The 20,966-nt window shown below is 52.7% G+C and overlaps 6 protein-coding genes across 6 annotated transcripts; 4 read left to right on the top strand and 2 right to left on the bottom strand.

The window, feature by feature from the left end:
• Positions 1-701: 701 nt before the first annotated feature.
• Positions 702-2,122, bottom strand: A1O1_07750 (uncharacterized protein; the record flags this gene model as incomplete). Its single annotated transcript, XM_007728616.1, has 2 exons — positions 702-974; positions 1,046-2,122. The coding sequence occupies 2 exons, from the start codon at positions 2,120-2,122 to the stop codon at positions 702-704; spliced, it is 1,350 nt and encodes a 449-aa protein (XP_007726806.1).
• Positions 2,123-3,073: 951 nt separating this feature from the next.
• A1O1_07751 (uncharacterized protein) lies at positions 3,074-4,618 on the top strand (the record flags this gene model as incomplete). Its single annotated transcript, XM_007728617.1, has 1 exon — positions 3,074-4,618. The coding sequence occupies one exon, from the start codon at positions 3,074-3,076 to the stop codon at positions 4,616-4,618; it is 1,545 nt and encodes a 514-aa protein (XP_007726807.1).
• A 1,360-nt stretch (positions 4,619-5,978) lies between these two features.
• Positions 5,979-7,672, top strand: A1O1_07752 (CK1/CK1/CK1-G protein kinase; the record flags this gene model as incomplete). The annotated part of the gene is made up of 5 exons (XM_007728618.1): positions 5,979-6,107; positions 6,161-6,230; positions 6,287-6,435; positions 6,483-6,888; positions 6,948-7,672. The coding sequence occupies 5 exons, from the start codon at positions 5,979-5,981 to the stop codon at positions 7,670-7,672; spliced, it is 1,479 nt and encodes a 492-aa protein (XP_007726808.1).
• Positions 7,673-9,574: 1,902 nt separating this feature from the next.
• A1O1_07753 (uncharacterized protein) lies at positions 9,575-11,710 on the top strand (the record flags this gene model as incomplete). Its single annotated transcript, XM_007728619.1, has 2 exons — positions 9,575-10,667; positions 10,722-11,710. 2 exons carry the CDS (start codon positions 9,575-9,577, stop codon positions 11,708-11,710), a joined length of 2,082 nt encoding a protein of 693 aa, XP_007726809.1.
• A 664-nt stretch (positions 11,711-12,374) lies between these two features.
• A1O1_07754 (uncharacterized protein) lies at positions 12,375-14,980 on the top strand (the record flags this gene model as incomplete). Its single annotated transcript, XM_007728620.1, has 3 exons — positions 12,375-12,596; positions 12,671-13,532; positions 13,731-14,980. 3 exons carry the CDS (start codon positions 12,375-12,377, stop codon positions 14,978-14,980), a joined length of 2,334 nt encoding a protein of 777 aa, XP_007726810.1.
• Positions 14,981-16,884: 1,904 nt separating this feature from the next.
• A1O1_07755 (uncharacterized protein) lies at positions 16,885-17,697 on the bottom strand (the record flags this gene model as incomplete). Its single annotated transcript, XM_007728621.1, has 1 exon — positions 16,885-17,697. One exon carries the CDS (start codon positions 17,695-17,697, stop codon positions 16,885-16,887), a length of 813 nt encoding a protein of 270 aa, XP_007726811.1.
• Between the last annotated feature and the right edge of the window lie 3,269 nt (positions 17,698-20,966).

Raw genomic sequence — 20,966 nt, forward strand, 5'->3', positions numbered from 1 at the left:
GACCGAGGAAGATACGTACTTGTGACAATGGAAAAGTAGTACTAGTACGTACGATCTGAGCACTGCATTTACGAGAGAAACGTCCACTTTGTGTACCTAAGATACTCTAGGGAGACTCTCAGCGTATACCTTAGTTGTATACCTATGCTTATACTACATGTATGTACTAGTATGTCGTTACAGCTGGGACGTGATTGAAATCATTATCAACTACTACCTTGGGTAGGTACCTATCTAATACAGTATACTCTGCAGTGTAGGACGACGATAAGATCCATGTACGTGCGTCTTTTCAACTTCAGGCAACAGTGTTGATGGGTTAAGGGGGCGGGATCATTGCTGGCGATGCTAGAATCACAATAGACTCGACGTCAGATTCATGCCTCTCTCTCTGTCTCTCTCGAAAAAGGCAATAAGTGGCTCTGACCAGTTGTTGCCATTTGTGAATACTAGCACCTAACTTGAAGAGCCTGACACTGGGACTACAGTACAAACAATCGCCTCTAGAGTGTATTACTGTTCTTATCAAGCGGCCGGTAGTACTAGCAGACTTTTGGCGAGTCTCGTCAATCATCTGTGGTTGGGACATGGGAGAATCTTCAACACCAAATACAGTGCCAGGATCCTGCTGTATCATGTCAACTTGCCCTCCATACCTAAGTTGATCAGTAGATTCGACCAGTGACTTAGAAGAAAATGTGCTACACCCCTTCACCCAAGGCCCTCCTTCCCTCGACACTAATACTCTCAATCGGCAACGCGCCCACCATCTTCCTCTCGTTTTGCGTGCTCAACACAAGCTTGTCCTCCATGCCGTCCAGGTACTTGTAATCATCCGGCGGGTTCCCGGCCAGGAGATCCTTCCAATGGCCACGGATATATGCCTTGTTGTCTGGCGTCGAGGGGCAAGCCGGGATGTAGACGACACTTGCCGGCCGCGTGCCATTGTGCGTCACTCCCACGGCATGACACATCTATCAACGACAGTCAGCACCTGTGGTGAAAAAGGAAATCGGCAATCTCTACAGCCCCTGCCAATACTTACATCTGCATGCCACCAGATGGTATCACCCGGATATACGGTCGGAATGTGGACCAGCGTCTCTTCCAGCCGGAGATGAGGATGGCTCGCGGGACCCAAGAGCTGCGAGTCCATGGGATACGTGCCGGGAAACCATGCGGAATCGTCCAGCTCCCATTTCCGCGGATCCTGCCAGTCGCCGTCCGAGGGCGGCTTGAAGAAGGGCCGCAGCATCATGTAGGCCGTAGCGAGATGGATGTCCGGCACGACCATAAGGCCGCCCTCGCCCGGGGCGCATTCCGTCAAGGCCGTCCACCCCTGAAACGTTCGTAGGACGCTGCATTGGGCGCCGCCGGGGAACATGCTGGGTCTGGCCTGTCGTCGGTGAGTCAGGTCGTATGGGTCGTAGTCTTCGGGATGCCCTGACAGGATCTGGTCGTATGTTCGGCGGTACTCGACATCGGCCCATCGCGACAAAGATCCGCCGTCAATGTGCGGTCCCAGGCCGTCAAAGTCCTGCCCGGGCTGCCGAATCCGCAGGGCATCCGGGTAGAGAATCGGCTCCCATTGCGCTTCCTGCTCCGAGGCAGAGAGCGTGGGATCGCTAAACAAAGAGTTGAGCAGCCGCTGGAGTCGGAGCTGGTGCGGATGGGTGCGTAGTTTCAGCTGCACGGGACTCTCGTACAGATAGAAGATGGCCGGCGACTCTTGGGGCCACCCACTGACGCTGTCGTTCTGGGCGATGAACTTTGTCAGATCTTCAAAGTGTTGGCTGGCTTCCTCGCTCGGAATCACTCCCCGGATCACACAGCATCCTGTCGCCTTGATGTCTTCCAGCGCTTTCTCATTCTTGGCCGTTTCGATGATTTCATCGTAGTGGAACACGGGCACCGCGTTCGTACCCGCCTCGGCAATCTGCGCCATGACCGAGCTCAGTGCGTCGCATGTTTTGACCCAGGCCTGGCACAGCGCATCTGCGCCATACTCGGAGATGATGGCCTTCTTGAGGTCGTGTGAATGTCTGTCTTTGCAATTGCTGTCTGGCTGGGCGAAGGAAGGCCAGCCCGTTGGCCATTTCGATTCGATGACTCGACCGGGCATGCTGGGATGGTGAGTTAATTGTGGCAAGCCAGATAACGGGTGTAGAGATACAATCAATCAATCATCAAGTGCTTTCTTTCCCCTTTAAGTATTGTCCGCCCGCTAGGACTCCTGCTCAACGTCAACTTCAAGTTCGTCGAGTCGGAACTCGACACTGAGTAAGGGTCGGCCGCTCGCTCTCCGATAGGTATACCGCGTACACTCAGCCATCCTTCCTGGCTGACCATGATGCTTATCATTATGCTGTACGCTGTTCACCGAGATGTAGATAACTCCAGTGACTAGCCGGATCGATCGATAACAGTTCGCTGATGGCTGCCCGTAAGAGTTTCTCAAATATACTCCGTTATCTAATCCTCCCTTTGTTGTTATACTAGTACGCAATTCGCTAAGATATAGCGAGATAGATAACTCTATTGTCTAGCCGCACCAATCGATAACAGTTCGCTAACGACTACCCATGTAATCCTCCTTTTATCATTACACTAGACGCCATTCGCCGAGATATAGATAAGTCTAGGGACCACCCGGACCAATCGATAACAGTTCGCTGATGGTTGCCCGTGTTATTAGTTTCTCGAATATCCTCCATACTGCAAAGTTGACGGCTTGTCTTTCTCGGGGGACTCGACGTCCTCCTCTGTCCTTCTTATCAGCTGAATTGCAGGCGACGTGGACTCGGAGCAAGTCAACGGTTAACCACTTCACCGCTCCATTCGTTTCTTGAGCATCTGATCGATTGCCTATTCCATGCGGGCTGTACTGACGCCCTGCTCCATGTGCAATTTGACTCACGGGCCTGTCGTCTGATAAGGATCGAGCAAATGTGCCGATGTCCCGTCTCACAGCCGGAAGGCGTATATGCAACTCAGGAATATATAAAGGAAATGACCAAAAGCACCCGGTCGGTCTGATCTTGTCAAGCGTTTCTCAAGCTGGTGAAGTGCAACCATGTCCTCCAAATTAGCCGAGACGCACGACAGCGAGAGAACACCATCACCCTCGCCAGCACCCCCGAGCACACCGGCGACGCGACAATATGTGTCGAAGCTGGTGCCGCAAAGCCCCAAGGCTATCCTGACGCTGCTCTTCCTCGTCGCTACTTTTCAGGCCGTCATCAACGGCTATTGTACGTCGATGATGAACGGGCTCAACATCCTGCCCTCGTACACCGAATACTTTACTCTGAACACGACCACGCTCTCGCTCAACACCGCCTCTGTATGGATCGGGGGCATCGTGGCGGGCTTCTTCTCGGGCCAGTTCTGCGACTGGCAGGGCCGCAAGAGTACCATGTTCTGGTCTGCCGTCCTTTGCATCATTGGCGCGGTCATCCAGACCGCCGCTCAGAACATTGGCATGTTTGTGGCTGCCCGGATCATCATCGGCCTGGCGTGCGGTTGGGCCGGCGTGGGTGCGTCGACATACCTTGGTGAAACGGTGGCAGTCCAATACCGCGCGTACGTGCTGGGCTACTTTTGGGACTGTTGGTTTGTCGGTTCGCTCATCTCGGCTGGAATCACCTATGGAACCAAAGATATTCTCAACACGTGGGCGTGGCGGACTCCTTCGTTGATCCAGGTCGTGCCGCCGTTGCTCGCCATCATCATCCTGCCGTTCATTCCCGAATCTCCGAGGTGGCTGGTCTATCAGAACCGGGTGGACGAGGCTCTTGAAGTGCTTGCCGTGGCCCACGCCTGGGGCGACAAGACGCACCCGGTGGTTGTCACCGAATACCGCGAGATCACACAGACCCTCCAGTTCGAGCAGAGCATCAGCTCGACATCGCTGCTCGAGACGATCCGCACACCAGGGAACCGGAAACGCCTGCTGCTGTGCCTCAGCGTCGCAATCTTCTCCATGACCATGGGCAACAACATCGTATCGTACTACCTGGGAACCATGCTCGACGAAGCCGGTGTGACCGACTCCAACTCGCAATTACAAGTCAACATAGTCATGTCCGTGTGGTCATTGCTCTGTGCGCTGGCGGGGACGCTGTTCGTCGACAAGCTCGGTCGTCGCTGGATGGTCATCATCTCCACCGCTACCAGCACCGTCTTTCTCTACCTGACGGGCGCGTTGTCCAAACTCTACGGCAACACCAACAACCAGTCTGGCGGTTACGCCGCGGTGGCCATGATGTTCCTGTTCATGGGGTCGTATTCGGCTGGCTGGACACCGCTCTCGTTCATGTATCCGGTCGAGGTGCTGAACTATTCCACGAGAGCCATGGGAATGGCTATGTATACCTTCTGGGCCAACGGGATGGGGCTGATGATTACCTTTGCTTTTCCCTATTCATTTGCAGCCATTGGGTGGAAGACGTACATGATCAACGCCAGCTTCAACGTGCTGACACTGATTTATGTCAGTATATACTGGGTTGAGACTAGCGGAAGGAGCTTGGAGGAGGTCGATGCCCTCATGGATGGAGAGAAGCACGCCGATGTGCCGGACGTGTTGGACGTTTTGAAAGGAAAGGCGACTGTTTGACCGATGCGTCTGAGACCTGCGAGGAGGTCTGATGAACGACTCGAGTGGTGACGTGGGATCCCATGGTGTGCTCGTTGTGAAAGAAAGAGAAAGACCGATGCCATTCCGGGTGATCACGCCTTGGAAGCCGATGATATTAAAGATTGTACTACAGAGAGATGTCACTATCCTTGATAGATAAAGGCAAAGGTGCCATTGCCTGATGTTGAAGTTTTGGCAGATATAGAATTTAGGATCCACCCTACATCATCATACATGTACGGTGAAGTATATAGAGAGTATACAAGGCACTATTCCGCTATGAGGGTCCTTACTTGCTCCAGAACCAATTTCCGGAACGCGTTGGCGACACGAGTCGGTTGGAGCTGGGGTTTTTCCATCCACGTTGGTCAGGATACAGTACTAGCATACCTCAGGTAGGTAGGTACATGTCTAGCAGCGGAGTAGTATAATAATAAGAGTACTGTTGGCCTCTGGTGGGCTGTACTCCCTGTGTGTTGGGCGTCGAGTGTCTTGCTTGCTGCCTGCGCCCTAGGGGCTCAAGCCTTGGCCACCCTTCTAGCCTCCTAAGCCTAACCTTAGCCCCTTGCCTTGACCACAGCAGGTGCGGACTACTAGTACTACTAGTATCTGACACTTGTGACTGGAGTATTGTAGTGCCGATAAGCATCACACCCCGGCACCGGGGCACCTAGCAGGCCGGAGGACTCTGCGACCAGGAAGGTTTAGGAGGCCGTAGTGGTCCCCAAGGTTCCCACACTGCAAGAATCCCATCCCTGCCCAAAGGTTGCAGTGCAGTGCCAGCAGAAATCCTTTTGATGCTTGCCACTTCCTTTTCTTTCCGCAGTTCTATGCATAAGGTACCTTATTGTTGGGCGTGTAAAAACAGCAGGAGTCCTGCTACTAATACTACGACGGCGCTGGGGGTCTTGTCTGTAGGCATTCGTGCAGAAAGAGGACCTGCTGGCCAGCCAGTGCAGTGCCGTGCCACGCTTGTAGCCTCCTCCTTGGCAGGAGCTCCAATCCGATTGCTCTCGTCCTCTGTCTCGTCCACGCCCTTCACGACTCACAACAAACTGATGTTCTTGTCGACATTCGCAACTCCCAAAGTCCACGCATGACCTCAAATTGTGTTTGAGTCTTTATCCAGCGTATGTGACACTGGTCTCAACCAGCTGTATGCTTTCATTCTCAGCCACTGACGTCCGCAGTCACCACGCGGTTGCGGAGGTGAAGCGCCTCACAACCCCCAACTCCAACCCGATCGATACCTCCGGCCCCTTGTAGCCGCATACCCGCCAACGACCTCACCCTCCTTCACAGCACCGCGGTTCGGGTTTGCTGTAGTGCTGCAGAGATCATGGCTTCATCGTCGTCGAATGTCGTGGGCGTTCATTACCGCGTGGGAAAGAAAATAGGAGAGGGATCTTTTGGCGTTATTTTTGAGGGCGTGAACCTTCTCAACAACCAGCAGGTTGCCATCAAATTCGTGAGCATCATGCTGCGGTCTTGTCTGCAACACAAACTCATTTCATGGGATAGGAACCAAGAAAAAGTGACGCCCCGCAACTTCGGGATGAGTACCGAACATACAAAATCCTGTCTGGCTGCCGTAAGTCATCATCCTGATGTGTTCCGACTTGATTGTTGAACTGATTGGCAACCTAGCCGGCATTCCCAATGTGTATTACTTCGGGCAAGAAGGTCTGCACAACATTCTCGTGATTGATCTTCTCGGTCCAAGCTTGGAGGATCTCTTCGACCATTGTGGCAGACGCTTCTCTATCAAGACAGTAGTCATGGTTGCCAAACAAATGGTAGGCTGTCATGGAGATGTCCTCGGAAATCGCTAACCAGCTTGCAGCTTTCTAGAGTGCAGACAATACACGAGAAGAACCTGATTTACCGCGACATCAAACCCGACAACTTCCTGATCGGCAGGCCCGGTACCAAAGCAGCAAATGTCATCCACGTCGTTGATTTCGGCATGGCAAAACAATACCGCGATCCGAAGACGAAGCAGCATATTCCTTACCGCGAACGAAAGTCCTTATCCGGAACCGCGCGCTACATGAGCATCAACACACATCTAGGTCGCGAACAATCCCGACGAGATGATCTGGAGGCTTTGGGACATGTCTTCATGTACTTCTTGAGAGGTGGTCTCCCATGGCAAGGGCTGAAGGCAGCTACAAATAAGCAAAAGTATGAGAAGATTGGAGAGAAGAAGCAGACGACCGCCATCAAAGATTTGTGCGAAGGATTCCCTGGTAAGCATCCATTTGTGGTCCATAGTGTGGAGAGGACACCAAACTAACTTGGGCTCCAGAGGAGTTCAACAAATATCTCAGCTACGTCCGGAATCTAGGGTTCGAGGATACTCCAGACTATGACTTTTGCCGCGATCTGTTCACTCAAGCCCTCAAAAACACGGGCGAAGTGGAAGATGGAGAGTATGACTGGATGAAGTTGAATGGTGGACGCGGCTGGGAAGCCATGAAGGCCCATCCATCTGCCCACGCACTGCACAACATCAACGGCCCGCCCGATGCGTCGGCTCGAGCTCTGCATGGAGCGTCCGCCGTCCGAGGGCAAGAAGGACAACGCCCGTCTCGCGACCGAGGTGCAATTTCGGCGGACCGTTTAAACGCGGCGCAGCCCCCGCCCCCAGGGTCACCGGCCAAGCCAGGAGTGGCAGCCATGGGGAAGAACGCTCGCGATCGCACAAGCGGCGTCGCCGGGGGCAACCTTCCGAAGAGAAGTAGTGGATTGGCCGGGCAGCTGGACATGAATACTCCCCCGGCAAGCACTCAAGCCCAATTCCAAACCAGCAATGCCAATTTGGTAGGCCAACAACCAAGAACGAGTGCCGCTACCGGAGCCTTGCAGAACAACCAGGGCCGTCCATCCCAACAGCATGAGCAGCATCCTGGCTTCTTCCAAAAGATGATGAAGGCGCTCTGTTGCGGTAGGTGCTACCAAGAATCTGACCGAGGCCAGTTACTGACTCTTCGACAGGCTGAACCGCTCAATAGCGTGCCCGCTTATGTTTGAGATTTTTCGTCTTTCCAACCTCTCCAGGAAGGGATGTTGTATGGACGGCTCCCCGAATTCCCTCCGAACCCCTTAGTACAGTTTGTCCATGTTGCACTCTGCATCAGAGTGCTTTCTTCTAGCCCAACACCTAATGTCTACCATTCGATCTCGACCTATGCCACCGGCGACGGCCTAGAGACCAATCACCCGCCGGTGCACGGAGGCAGACACTCGTGACGAGTTATGATCAGTTTTTGCGACAAACAGACATTTGCTCCGTTATTCTCTTTCAAGTTGTCTACTAGGGCAGCGGGGTGTTGACCGAGAAGGCATGCATGGGTGGCGAGCAAGGCGTTTGCTAGGATTGTGTATACGAGAGCAAGATACACGGTCTATGAAGCAAAAAGGGTTTCGACAGCGAAGGCTGAAGGCTTGAGGCTCGAGATGACCTTGGAATGGGACATGGAATCTGCAGGCCGCGCTCATGCCCGCAAATGGCGGGTTGTAACATAGAAAGAAAAGCGCAGCACAGACTAAAGAGGCGCAACCCAGGCGAGCCGCATGAAAGTCCCATACACCAAGATTTGTTCAGTTGCAGGTAGTTGATACGTGATCTTTGCGGTCACTGGCAACAGACGAGCATAACGTCTGTAACTTGTAGCCGGTTCCGTTGCCTTTTTGAGTTGGCGGGTCGATTCTTCAAGTGGTCGCCTTGGAGCAGTCTGAGTCTGCACTGCCACTCTCCAAGCCCAAATCCACGGGTGTAGCAGTAGCGCGATCCACAAACCACATTCCCAATGCCGTGGAAAACGAGGAAGAAGGAGAGAATCTCGCTAGGTTCGCAACGTCATGATCTCCAGGTACAACGGATTGCAGGCAGACGTGGTGATTGTGGCATTTTCTTCTTGGTCGAGCGTTGGGTTATTGAAAATGTTCTGTAGTAAGGATATGGATTTGGGCATCAGACAAGTACCTAATAGACCGGCGGGTCTGGGCGAAGAGTTGTTGGGTACAATACCTGTAGTAGGTAGGTAGGTAGGTAGGTAGTTGTCGGAGGAGAAAAGGCATGAGCTGGCGAGGAATTAGAGACCTTCTCTCTCTGTCTCTGTCTGTACGTAAATAGATGATAGTGTGATAGCACTTTCACTACGCCTGCTAGAGGCTGGTGACTGCCGAGAGCAGAATGGCCGAGACTTAGAAGCTCCTCTAAGCATCTTTAGACGCAGGCGGGAACCTGGTTTCATCTCACGCCCGCACTCTTTCTTACACACTGGCACTTCACTAACCTTCTCGACTGCTGCCGCACCTCGTCACCGCCGACAACATCAAGCAGATACCAGGTAGTCACCGACACCGTCAACATCCGCCTCAGAGCCTTGCTCTTCTTACCGTCCGGCCCATCACCTCCCACCTTCCGCCTTTGGACGTCACGCTGACTCTCACGGCTCGCGATTGTATCTCCGACTTTCATTTCTCGGTTTACCAGCGCATCGCTCTACAAGCCATCTCGCCGCCGTTACCACCTGTCCCGTTTTCCATATGATACACTCGATGGGAGTCGCATTACCCTCCAAAAACCGTTCCTGACTCGAATTTTCAATTGGAGGCTCCGTGCGACATCTTATAGTGATTCCACTCTGGCACAGCCTCACTCCAACGCTGGGTATGGACCCATGGCCTGCACCGAACTCGCTTTCCATGCGACACCTCTCGTGCTAACTCGTTGCGCCACAGGCTGCCTGGCAAGGTACACTCCTAAGACCCCCTTCGACTGCCAATCGACGTGTCTTCGACTCCTACGAGTCACTCCGATCGCGAAAGACCTACCTCAGCCTGACGCTCCAAGGCATCCTCGCCCGTCCTGCCAGGGCGTCTTCACATTACTATTCTTCCGGTCTGCCCGGACTGCGGCATCAAAAGATGGACAATACAAGGGGCAGGTCTTCTTCACGAGGCAATGCAGAACACATAAGTCCTCAACCCTCCCCGAGCAACTACCCGGGTGTGGTGCCCGGCCTGGATCCAGCCATCCAGCAAGCTCTCACCGCGGGTAAATTCACCACGTCGCAAGGCTTCAACAATCAGTTTCTCGATCCGCAGCAACAAGGCGGCGTGCAATCCGACCTGACAGAACCCCGATTCTATCCCAACAACCAGTTTCCTCAAGATCTCTTCCCGGAGAACCAATTTGCAGGCCAGAATCTGGATCCCTCCTACTCCGACAACTATTTTTTGTACCAGGGCGAGACTATGCCCAATGAATTCAATCAAACATATTCGCTCGACCAGCCGTATGACATGAATTCTCAGAACAACAACATCAATCCCGCCGACTTGAACAAAGCGCCTTCCCCGCAAGATCACCAATCGCCTAGTTTATATCCTCCCGAGACCCTCCCGTCACAGCCGGCGTCACCTGCTTCGACAAATGGACAGCAGTTTTATACTCCGCAGCATTCGAGGCATGCCTCTCTGGATCCTTCAAGTGCCTATGGCGAGAGCTTCATTGGGGCAAATTTCCAGCAGCACCGGCGCGCGGCGTCAGATCACTCCGAGATCTCTTCAGCCAGCCATTCCCCTTACATGGCTCATGCGGAGCTACACGAACCAATTGACCTCAACCACTCGCCTTTCCTGCCTGCTCAATCCGACACCAGCAATGCCTTTGGGATGGAGACTTTCAGTCTGGCCGAGCAAGCCTCCTACCGTTCTCCTCGGCTCATGCCACACATAGACGCAAGTCTTCAGGGCCTCGGATTGAACCAAGATCTCAGTTTGAACCAACCCATGCGAATACCTGTTCCGGATGTCTATGCCAACCAGCCAACTGCGTATCCTCCGGTTGTTCCCAGCAATCACCTGCGCAACGCCTCCGTGGTTTCGGATATTGGCCAAGCCGACCAATTCGCCCCTCCAACCATCAATATCGAACCGGCTCCTGTTTCAAGGCAGCAGAGTTTTGGCCCTCAAGCCGAAGGGACCGAAGGCGCTCTCAGTCCTCCCTCTACAAGCAGTACGTTGATGGTGGAGTAGCCACTGAGAGCCGATAGCTAACCTGTTGATATAGGAGGGCGCAACCGAAGCAAATCCGATGTGACTTTCACACGGCCACTGTCCCGGTCTGGTTCGCCCGGACTCGTCGCTACAAATAGTCTTGCGGTAAAATCCAAATCCCCTGAACGGAGCAGCCGATCGCTGTCACGTGAGTCTTCCCCCGGTCCTGGCGTGGCTTCGGGTCGCATCGATAAGAACCGCCGGGCTTCTACGTCGTCTGTCGGTCAGAGCCGAGATTACATTCTGGATCTGCTTGATCCCTCCAGACCAACTGCCTCTCCTTCGGGGACAAGCACGAGAGTTCAGAAACATCCCGCCACCTTCCAATGCACCCTATGCCCTAAGCGGTTTACGCGGGCGTACAATCTACGGTCTCATCTGCGGACGCATACAGACGAGAGACCGTTTGTCTGCACCGTGTGCGGCAAAGCCTTTGCCAGGCAACATGATCGCAAACGTCACGAAGGCCTTCATAGCGGCGAGAAGAAGTTTGTCTGCAGGGGGGAACTTCACACTGCCCCGGGTCAATTCTGGGGTTGCGCCAGGAGATTTGCCAGAGCGGATGCTCTGGGTCGACACTTCCGATCCGAGGCTGGCAGAATATGCATCAAACCACTACTGGAGGAAGAAAAGGCAGAACGTCAGAATAGGGCAATGATGGAGCAACAACAGCAGCAGCAACAGGTGCAGTTCACCCAAGGTGGATTGCAACCTGTACCTCAGCCCATGATGATCGGCATGGACCCGACCACCGGAACTGGAGGATTTGCTTTACCTGCTGCTCTGCTTCAACAATATCCTGCACTTCAAAACATCGACTGGTCTCAGATCTCGACGGGAGACGATCAAGGAGATCTTAGCGATGTCGGTGGTATGAGTAGGGCCAGTTTCGACGGTTCCAGTGGTGGAGATTATTTTGATGAAGACATCAGTGATGGTTATGTTAGTGGCAACGGCATGGACTTTTCGAATCCGGCACAGCAGATGTATATGGGAAGTTGATCTGATTCGCGATGACAACGACGACGATAACGACGGCCTGTTCGGTTGGGCCCATTTACCTTAACCTGCCACTGCAATCTACCATATGTTTCCCGTGGGCGTTGAGCGATTCATTGACTGTGGATAGATATTTTGTTTGCGACCACAATGACGGCAAACGGACCCGAATTGGATGGGGATTGCTTTCTCAGATACCACTTTGTTATGGGATGGATCAGAATGATGACACATTTTCACTTCCAATGCCATGGCGAACTCCTTATCCTCAACCTGTTGACAATGGAATGCCATTGTGGCTCCCGCCATATATCTATGATGACTATCAGATACAGTGTCCTCCCAGCGGCCAGATTGCTGACACTTTGCTATATACAGCGGTCGCCTCGTTTTTATCAAGATGCTGGAGACTTTCCACGGCACACTCTTGTCGGTCAAACTCTTCACTGTCTGGATATCATGGCGACCTCCCTATGAGCAAGGCTGACCTCCACGTCATGTCCGCCAAGCGATTGATATTCACTGTTCTCTCAGTGAAGACTGATGTTGTGCTTCTTAAACTGCGCCGCGCAGAGATGTTCCTTTCTTCTTCCTTCTCGCGCTCATCTACCTCTCTCTTTCTCTCTTTCTTCCTTTCTTCCTCTACAATCACCACAAACATTCGACCATGGGTCGAAACAACTCCAAGAAGAGTGCGCGTGCTGCGCGAGCGACGAATGAGTTCTTTGCCTTGTCTCCTCCTGTTGCCGCTCCTGTTGCCTCTGGCGCTGCTGCGTCCTCCTCGTCCGCTCCTGTCCCTCCTTCCGGCGCTCAAAATGAGCAAAATCACCCTGTCTACACCTTGCTCGCCACGGGCACCCTAGAGGGCGACATTGAGGCCTATGAATGCGTAAGGCGCCATACCCGTTTTCATTTGTTGCAAGTCTACCGATCTCAAAACTGACGCATCATCTCTTCTTTTAGCTTTTGAACCTTGGAGAGGCGCTCCGTGGCGACTACCTGGCCAACAAGGCCTACTTTCGTGAGGAGTTGATCTCCATGTTCATCGGTGCCTATGCGCACGTCAACATGGTCCACGGAACCACCGTCTGGACTGTCGACACGGGCATCATCAGCCTTGTCGCGGACAAGATCCAAGAGGGCGCCCTGATTGGCTTGTTCACCAATGGCAGTGAGCAGACGGGCCTTCTGCCTCGCGACATCGTCATCACCGCACCTGACCAGATTGACGAATACGATACCGTCAGTCTCATTGTCGACCTTCTCCTCGAGCGCGTTGACCAGGACGACCCAGCTGCGTCGAGAGATTTGAGCACACACAGAGAAAACGAGGCGTACTTGCCCATCTTTGCTCTCGCTCTCATCAACATCTCTGCCACTGCTCGAGCCTTCTACTTGACTGATCTCCCCCACAGCCATCTCTGGGACGTTCTCTGCCGCTTCAGATCTGGAAGCATGGACGTCCGAGGCAATCTCGTCATCTCCGGTGCTGCGGTTTTGACTCGTCAGGAATTGGACTCCATGTTAAGAGCTCTGCGCGACAATCCTCCTCGTCCTTACGTTCCTGCTACCGACGGAATCATGGGTTCGGCTTTGACGAGATCTTCGGCTCCGGCTCCAGCTATTCCGGTGACTAGACCTGGGACTCCGCGTCCAGCTTCAGCTGCGACGAGACCTTTGGCTCCGGTTCCAGTCACAGCTGCGACTTCGGCGTCGACCAAGACTACGACCAAGGCGACGACTGCCACTGCTGCTCCTCCTCCTGCGAAGAAAGCAGAGCCGGCCAGCAAGACCAAGAAGGCCGCTGATTCTCAGACTGAGATCCGTAAGTTCTACTGATGCTCTCTTCTCCTCTCCAGTTTGTTTTGCTTTGCTGCCCAGATCTGTACTTTGTATCTCCTCGATCTACAATTTTCACTTTGATCTCACTTTCAGCTTCACCAAACTGGGCTATCTGTTGAAATTTCATGCGCTGCGCTGTTCAAGGAAAACAAAATGGAAACTGATCTTGAATCTCGTCTAGCCCTCATCGACGCACCCGACAACGGAAATGGCCCTCCTGCTGGTTCAGCCGCCATGGCTCGCCTGGCCGAACACCTCCAAGCCCTCGTAAACACCGACTATCCGAGCGCCAATGCACGTCGCGAGGCTTTTGAACGTGCTCTGGCCGATATCCGAAACTCCCAGACCTTGCAGGCTGCGAGGGAACATCAGGGCATCCAGAAGCCGACTTCTGAGTCTGATGCGAAGAAGAAGGACGCGACCTCTGGAGCTGCACAGGCTTCTACATCTGCTGCTACTCCTGCTTCTACTCCTGCTTCTACTTCTGCACCTGCTCCTACTCGTCCTCGTACCCGTCGTCGTCGTCCATCCGTCCACCATCTCGAATGGGACAGCGTGCGTCGCCCTGCTCATTGGAACGGTCAATTCGAGATCGGAACCATGCCGGGCTGGGCGGGTGAATTGGAACAAATGCAGATCGAGGGATTGAGAAAGAAGCAGGATAAACAAGATGATACCGGTGTTGGTGGTGGAGAGAGCAGCAACAAGATTGACAAGGGCAAGGGAAATGGCAAGACCATTGACAAGAATGTTGGAGCTGGATCTGGACCCGGCAAGAAGGACAAGGCCAGCAAGAATGTTGGTGTTGGTGCTGGAGCCGACAAGAAAGCCGAAGCCAGCAAGGCCAACAAGGCCAATGGAAAGGGCAAGGCTAGGGTTGTCGAGAGAGAGACTGACGATCTCTATGGCGATGGATCCGAGGCTGAAGATGGAGGTCAAGCTCAAGCTAACGGTCAAGCCAAAGGTCAAGCTCAAGCTGAAGCTCAAGCCCAAGCCAGCAAATCAAATGACAAGGGCAAAGGCAAAGAGAGAGCTGTCGAGAGAGAGACCAACGACCTCTACGGCGATGGATCTGAGGGTGAAGATGAAGCTGGACCTGCAACCAAAGGTCAAGCCGAACCGAGCAACCCTGCAACCGACATCATCAAACGCGCCAAAGAAACCTTTGCTCAATTCGATAACAGCCTCAAGAAATTCGAAGCCAACCTGGAAGAACATGCCAGATGGTTAGCCGAATTCAGAGCCATACACCTCGCCACGGTCGAAGACGAAGCGGACAAGGACGACTCAGCTGCAGGTGAAGATGACAATGCTGCTGGTCCAACCGGCGGCGAGTCTTCCACAGCTGCTGGACAAACTGAAGCTTCAGCCAACAACCAGAAGGCTCGCAAGAACAAGAAGAAGGGCAGGAAGGGCAAAGGCAAGAAGTGAGTCTCGTTCTTGGCTCGCTTCTCTGGCTTCGCATTCAACTTCGAGGTGGTTTACGACTATGCCTTACTGTGCTTGCCAGTGCTTGCAAACTTCCTTGCTCGCTTGTCGATCTGCTTCTGCTTGGTCTTGGTTTTGGTCTTGTTCTTGGTCGGACTAGGACCCGAACACGGACTGACTGGTTGGGATGCGAGAACCGAAAAGGACGGAGAGAGAGGGATGCTTTCTCCTGGATTGCGGATTGCGGATTGGCGATGATGTTATGAGTGATTAACCAGGCAAACATGCGACTGGAGATGCGATTGCGATTGAGACTGCGTCTGCGTTTGCACAGTCTTTCCTCAGAAAGGACTCATACGATGAGTTCAGCAGAAACGTTTCCAGGGAAAACAAGCAGCATGAGGTCCATGACAGCAGGTAGTTAGCTAAGTTAGCTATCAATTATGATGCTACTGCCATCACAGACTGCCGAGTTTCAGCTTGAGCTAGAGCTTGATCTTGATCCTGATTCTGATGCTTCTTTTCGTGTTTCGCATGAGATACCACTAACTACAGTCTACTCGGGTAGGCAGTAAGTCCTAGCTTACTTGCCAGCGTTGTTGCTGTCGCTGTCGTTGTCGAAATGGGACAAAAATAAAAGATAGTCATTAGTACCAGACACTGTGACATATTCCCCGAGAATGTCTGTAGAGTAAGATTAAGAGTAAGAGCAACTGATCTGTGATGACATTTCTGTAGAGTGTGAGCCTTCCTGCACCCTTCAAAAGAGAGAGAGAGAGACTTGAGATACTAGTATGTAATGATTCTATAAGTGATGAGAGACTTCTGTGATCAATCGAGTTTTGTTCTGTTTATTTTCTGTTTGACTATGATTCCGAGGTGTATCTAGTATTATTTGATTACTCATATACTGATGTTGATATTGATGTTGACTTTATCACACCGTCATGTCCTATATTGTTCGCCTTATCCTTAGTACACCTCTGTTTCGAGGATATCTTTTCCCAATGTCCGTTCCATTCCATGCCCATCCATATCTTATTCATGAGAGTGCCACCAGGTCAACCGAGGCACCTTTTTCGAAGTATCTGTTTCCTGATCTATTGTCTCTACGACCCTGGCTTCAGGCTTGTATTGATGATGGTGCCAGACAGGGAGGGAGGCGATTGATTGGACGTTGTTGGACGCGGTCGTCTCGTCTATTTGGGTCAAACACCTTCATATCCTATTCCTTCCATTTCAGATGGACCACTCCCCAGTCCTGTCTCTAGGCGACTTTGATGGTTATGGATCGGCCTCAAGGGAGATGAGTATGAGCAGGTGGTATTGTCATCATTGGTACCCCGGTGTGTAGACAACGATAGAAATGAGGTGGAATAGACCACACGTCCTCATTGAAGCAGCTCTCCTCACTTGGTTTGGGTTAACGATGTGAGAGGCGCTTCCTGAACAAGACTCAATGCGACGACATGGGACAAGGATAATAACGCCAGCCGCGTCGCCCTGTCAATGCAACTAGTTCAATGGAAATTTGGATTTAAAGTGATCCTGGGAGCTAGACGAGGTCCCGCTTCAGGCTGGGTTGCATTATGCCTTTGTCTTCGCCCAGATCCAGCTCGACCGTCTCTTGCGGTGGTGATGGTTTGGTTCCGGACGATCGGTTCGGTGGGGGAGTGTAGGCGCTTGAAAGTCGGGGGAAGCACCAACCTGGATGGAGTATGGTTTGTACTAGAGTTGCGAAGGCTACCATGCTGTTGAAAAGAGGATTGTTAACATGGTCATATATATCTTGCCGTTGGGAAGGGAAGTTGAGGAATAGAAGATAGGCCATAGGAGGAGAGGAGGCTGGGGAGTGTGGAAATCGTGAATGCGGAAAAGGGGGTAGAGGTGTCTCAAAGAGTTGAACATCAGGTAGCGTACCATCCATCCAAGGCGATGAAAGAGGGCTCATTTTGCATAATCTCATTGCCCCAGCCACCAGCCATCTCAACAATACGATAGACACACCGGATGAAAATGGCAGTGAATGCGGCGGCGAATCCCATAGCGAAGAATCTGAATTTCAAACTGCGCAGAAAGCCGATCGCTTCGGACGACAACGGCTCAGGAGCCCTTCGGCGGCGTACAATGTACCAGGTGGCGGCAATGCCGAAGAACAGAAGTGTCACAACTTGGAAAGCAATACCGGCCATCATCAAATGGTCGCCCACCTCTTGACGCGGCCTGTTCGACAAGGACGTCGCGGCGATCCCGCCTCCAATGGCCTGGATCACAAGAGACACCAGGTCACCGGTGATGAAGATGTACGTGTACCATCTCGGTGGGATGCGTGAGTATTCAGGGCCGAAACACAATGTGACATGTTTCAGGACGAGGTAGATGGCGGCCGAGTTGAATGCCGGGCCCAGGATCAGACAGCAAATCTGGATCTGGAAGCCAATCGAGTTGAAGGGGTTGTTGTATAATATCACCCGCCCAATATATCCCAATGCCTGGTCGACGCTGCCCAGAAACATGGCGACCAGATAGGTCCATGTCTTGTACCGGATGCCGGCGTACAGTTGCAGAACAGCACACATGGCGAACAAGGCCACGAAGAACGCGTTCGCGCCGATCGATGGGTAGTATCCGTAGATAGAGTGTTCGACAGGGCATTGCGGCGTTACTTCGGTGCAGAGCCGGATTGGGAGGTAGGGGGTGCTGCTGCTGGAGGCGGACATGGTTGAGTGTAGGCCCTGAGAGACGGAGTAGCACCGCACACCAAGATATCAACGAGAAGAATACTTGTCTCAAGAAACAGAAAGAAAGAAAAGGCTGGAAGTCAGGTTGAACGGAATATTAGTATTGAAGTAGACCTCTAAAAGAAAACCCCTGTGTCCCAGGCTCGTTGATCAAGACTGATCTCCACCAGGCCCTGCAAGCATCATCGTTATATGCTGGTTGGTGCCCAGGGAACTTCCATACCTAGACTCTTCCCATCCTTTGCCATGACGGTTTAAAGCTGCTGCCTGTCAAGTCGGGCGCATATGCACGCAGAGCTATAGCGAGCATGAGTCGGCCCAAGGCTCTAATTCGGCTGGATGGGATCCGACCTGCGATCTAATGGTGTGATAATGCGGATACGTGAAATTGAAGGGGGCCTTGGGACGGTAGATACGAGCAGTCGTCGTATTCCACCAGTCAAAAGTCTTTCCGAATACGAGCCTCGCATGGGAGGAAATGACAGTCTTTGTCCCGTTCCCCGGTCCCCCCTGGGGATATATCAGGTCAACTGTACTGTATGCAACGAAACCGCAGGCGCTTGGTAGATATGATGAGTGTGATGATCTGTATCTGCTCGACGGAAACGCATTGATTGTGTCAAAGGACACCTGAAGCGTTTGGTGTTGACCGGACAAGGCTCGCCGTGATTCTCCCCGGTTGAAGCCATACCTGCCCACACCATTCATTTTGATCTTTCGCGCATAAGAGGGTAAGCATGAGGTCTGGCGGTTGAGCCTTTCATCCACCAATAATTGCATGTATAATTGCATGTTTGCAAATGGGCAACACCAGCAGCTGAACTGAGAGACGGTTCAGGGTTCAGGTTGTCGACATAAACTACAAGGCATATCGGAGTGCGGAAGAACTCTTCACCGATGCCAAGATGTACTAGTAGACGAGACTCGCGATTGTAACTATATTGGGGACTAGTGTGGTATTAGCGGACATCACAGTACAGAGTCGGAAGTACCTACCTACATAAGACACACAGGTACAGGTAGGTCTTTCTTTCTACTCTCCCCCTAGTATGGCAGCGCCGTGACCGTGACTTGCAGCTGGAATTGAACACGCGAACTTCAGATGAAGCATCGCATTCCATCCTCCCCTGGAGCCTCTCTGATTCCTGCGATGTCCTTGCTCTTTGAAGCCTAACGAATCGACAGAGCATCCTTCACACGGGGACATCGTACGATTCGCTGCACACCGGACCAGATCACCGAGCTCTAGACATGGCATTCACTTGCGGTCACGCCTGCCATGCGAAGTCTTGCCGCCACGTCTCTGCACGAGTATACCAACTACGACAAACGAAAGGGCACCTCCAGGAACAGGACTCACAATAATATAGGGGACGAGGTGGTCAAGATCGGGGGAAAATGACCATGCAGTGCATGAATAAGCATATATAAGTTGACGAATCATCCCACCCTCTCCCTGCGGATCAGTTCGACGGCCTAAGGCACGGCCCTCACTTTCAACCTGGCGAGGCCTGGCCGCACATGAGGCTGAGGCATTCCACAGCACGTAGTATTCCTCTGACGAAACCGTGAGGCTCACCTCTTGACACTGACCGGATGGAGACCGCGACTGTCCCTGGCGCAGTCATCCAATGACACAGAAGAGCCTTTAGGTCCCTGAACTCTACAGACCTCCCCTGGCGCGTCCAGACAACAGGTTGTATATACTTACACTTACAGAATTGCAGGCTCAGGCCTCATTGCCATCGCACAGACCTTGCGGCAACTGCTCGGAAGCTACTCCCTTGGATTTCTGACACGGACGGATGGTGGCGAGAGATGGTGAAGACCGTGTAGAAGCAGAAGCCTCAGCATATCGCTCGTGTCGCATTGTGAACCCCGCTCGTCAGCAACGGCTTTGCTTGGTCTGCCCCTCGATCGAGCTGCTCCACTGCCCGTGTGGCTTTGGAGTAGTTCTAACACGCGACTTCCGACAACCTCACCTGGTTATTACATTGTCCAGCCGATGATGTCAGCAACAGCAATGCAACATGCCGATGAAACGCTCGATATAAATTGTGCCTTGAATGCCTGAAAGAAAGGCGCAGCGAGGAGTATCGTGCCGTGTGGTCTGAAGGGATTACATCTCCCGATATACAAGCTCGGCGAAGGCCAACAGCAATCGGCTGTCGGCATCTAATGTCGACCGTGCTATCGATATCGCTCTCGACGCGTGATAAGAGTACTTGACCATGCCACACAGGATTTCTGTTGTTCAACCCCTAGATTGTGGAAGCAGTGCCGGCACGGGTCAGCTCCTGGATCTACACTCCTTTGCCACCAGAGAAGACAACTGTCAATAATAGGCGTCCTCTATCCAATGGAGAATTCGCCCATTAACCCCCCCAAGCATTGGACCGCGGTCTCGGACGCCTGTGTGGATGTGCCGGCACGATCCACGAGCTCCTAAACGCGTGCTCTCGCAGATGGCAAAGCTGGTCGCTGTGGCTGTTTGCAAAAAAATCGACCTACACTGTGGCGATATCTCCGTCAAATCTCGTTTTTGCCACGGGGAAGTGTCCACTAAACGCTCTAGCTGGATATCAAAGTTCCCGTTGAACTGCAATAAGATTGTCCTGCACAGCAGAAACGGACTTTTGTGCCAGGTCTAAGGGGCTGGCAGTTGCCAAGAATAATGCCTGTACTGGAATGGAATTCGATGACAGCTGTCAACCGTCACTAGGTTTGAGACTCGCGCGAGAGTTCGATTACAGAGCACCAACAAGGACAGACTATGGGTACCGAGAGCCATAGACTAGTGACCACCATTGGTTGTTTCATCCATTTTGGAGAGAGCACTGACAAGCACAGACAGCCTCATCAGGGTGTTGAGTCGCCCTAAACGGGCTAGCACAGTAATGGTCTCTCTGCTGACAGCCTTGTCGCCCCTGAACTCAGACCACTAAGATCAAACAGCCAGCCGCGCATCCCACACCATCGTTGTTGAGGTCCCCTGTTGATTATTGTCTTGCAGCTTGCATCTTGCTGCGTAGCGACGTTAACAGGTATCTCATATCTTCCGTCCGCCTCAAAAGCATACATTATCCAAACGACGACCATCAAGATTCTACGATCAACCCCCCTCTGCTACGCAGCACAGAGATGAAGTGACTCCAGTCGCCCGCAAAGGTGGGTTGGTGCTTGCGGAGCAGGAGGACTACATTCCGCTATCTGGCATCGCACAGACAATGATGGGCGGAGTTCTCGGT

Source organism: Capronia coronata (assembly GCF_000585585.1).
Source record: "Capronia coronata CBS 617.96 chromosome Unknown acBCG-supercont1.7, whole genome shotgun sequence".
Lineage (NCBI taxonomy): Eukaryota > Fungi > Ascomycota > Eurotiomycetes > Chaetothyriales > Herpotrichiellaceae > Capronia > Capronia coronata.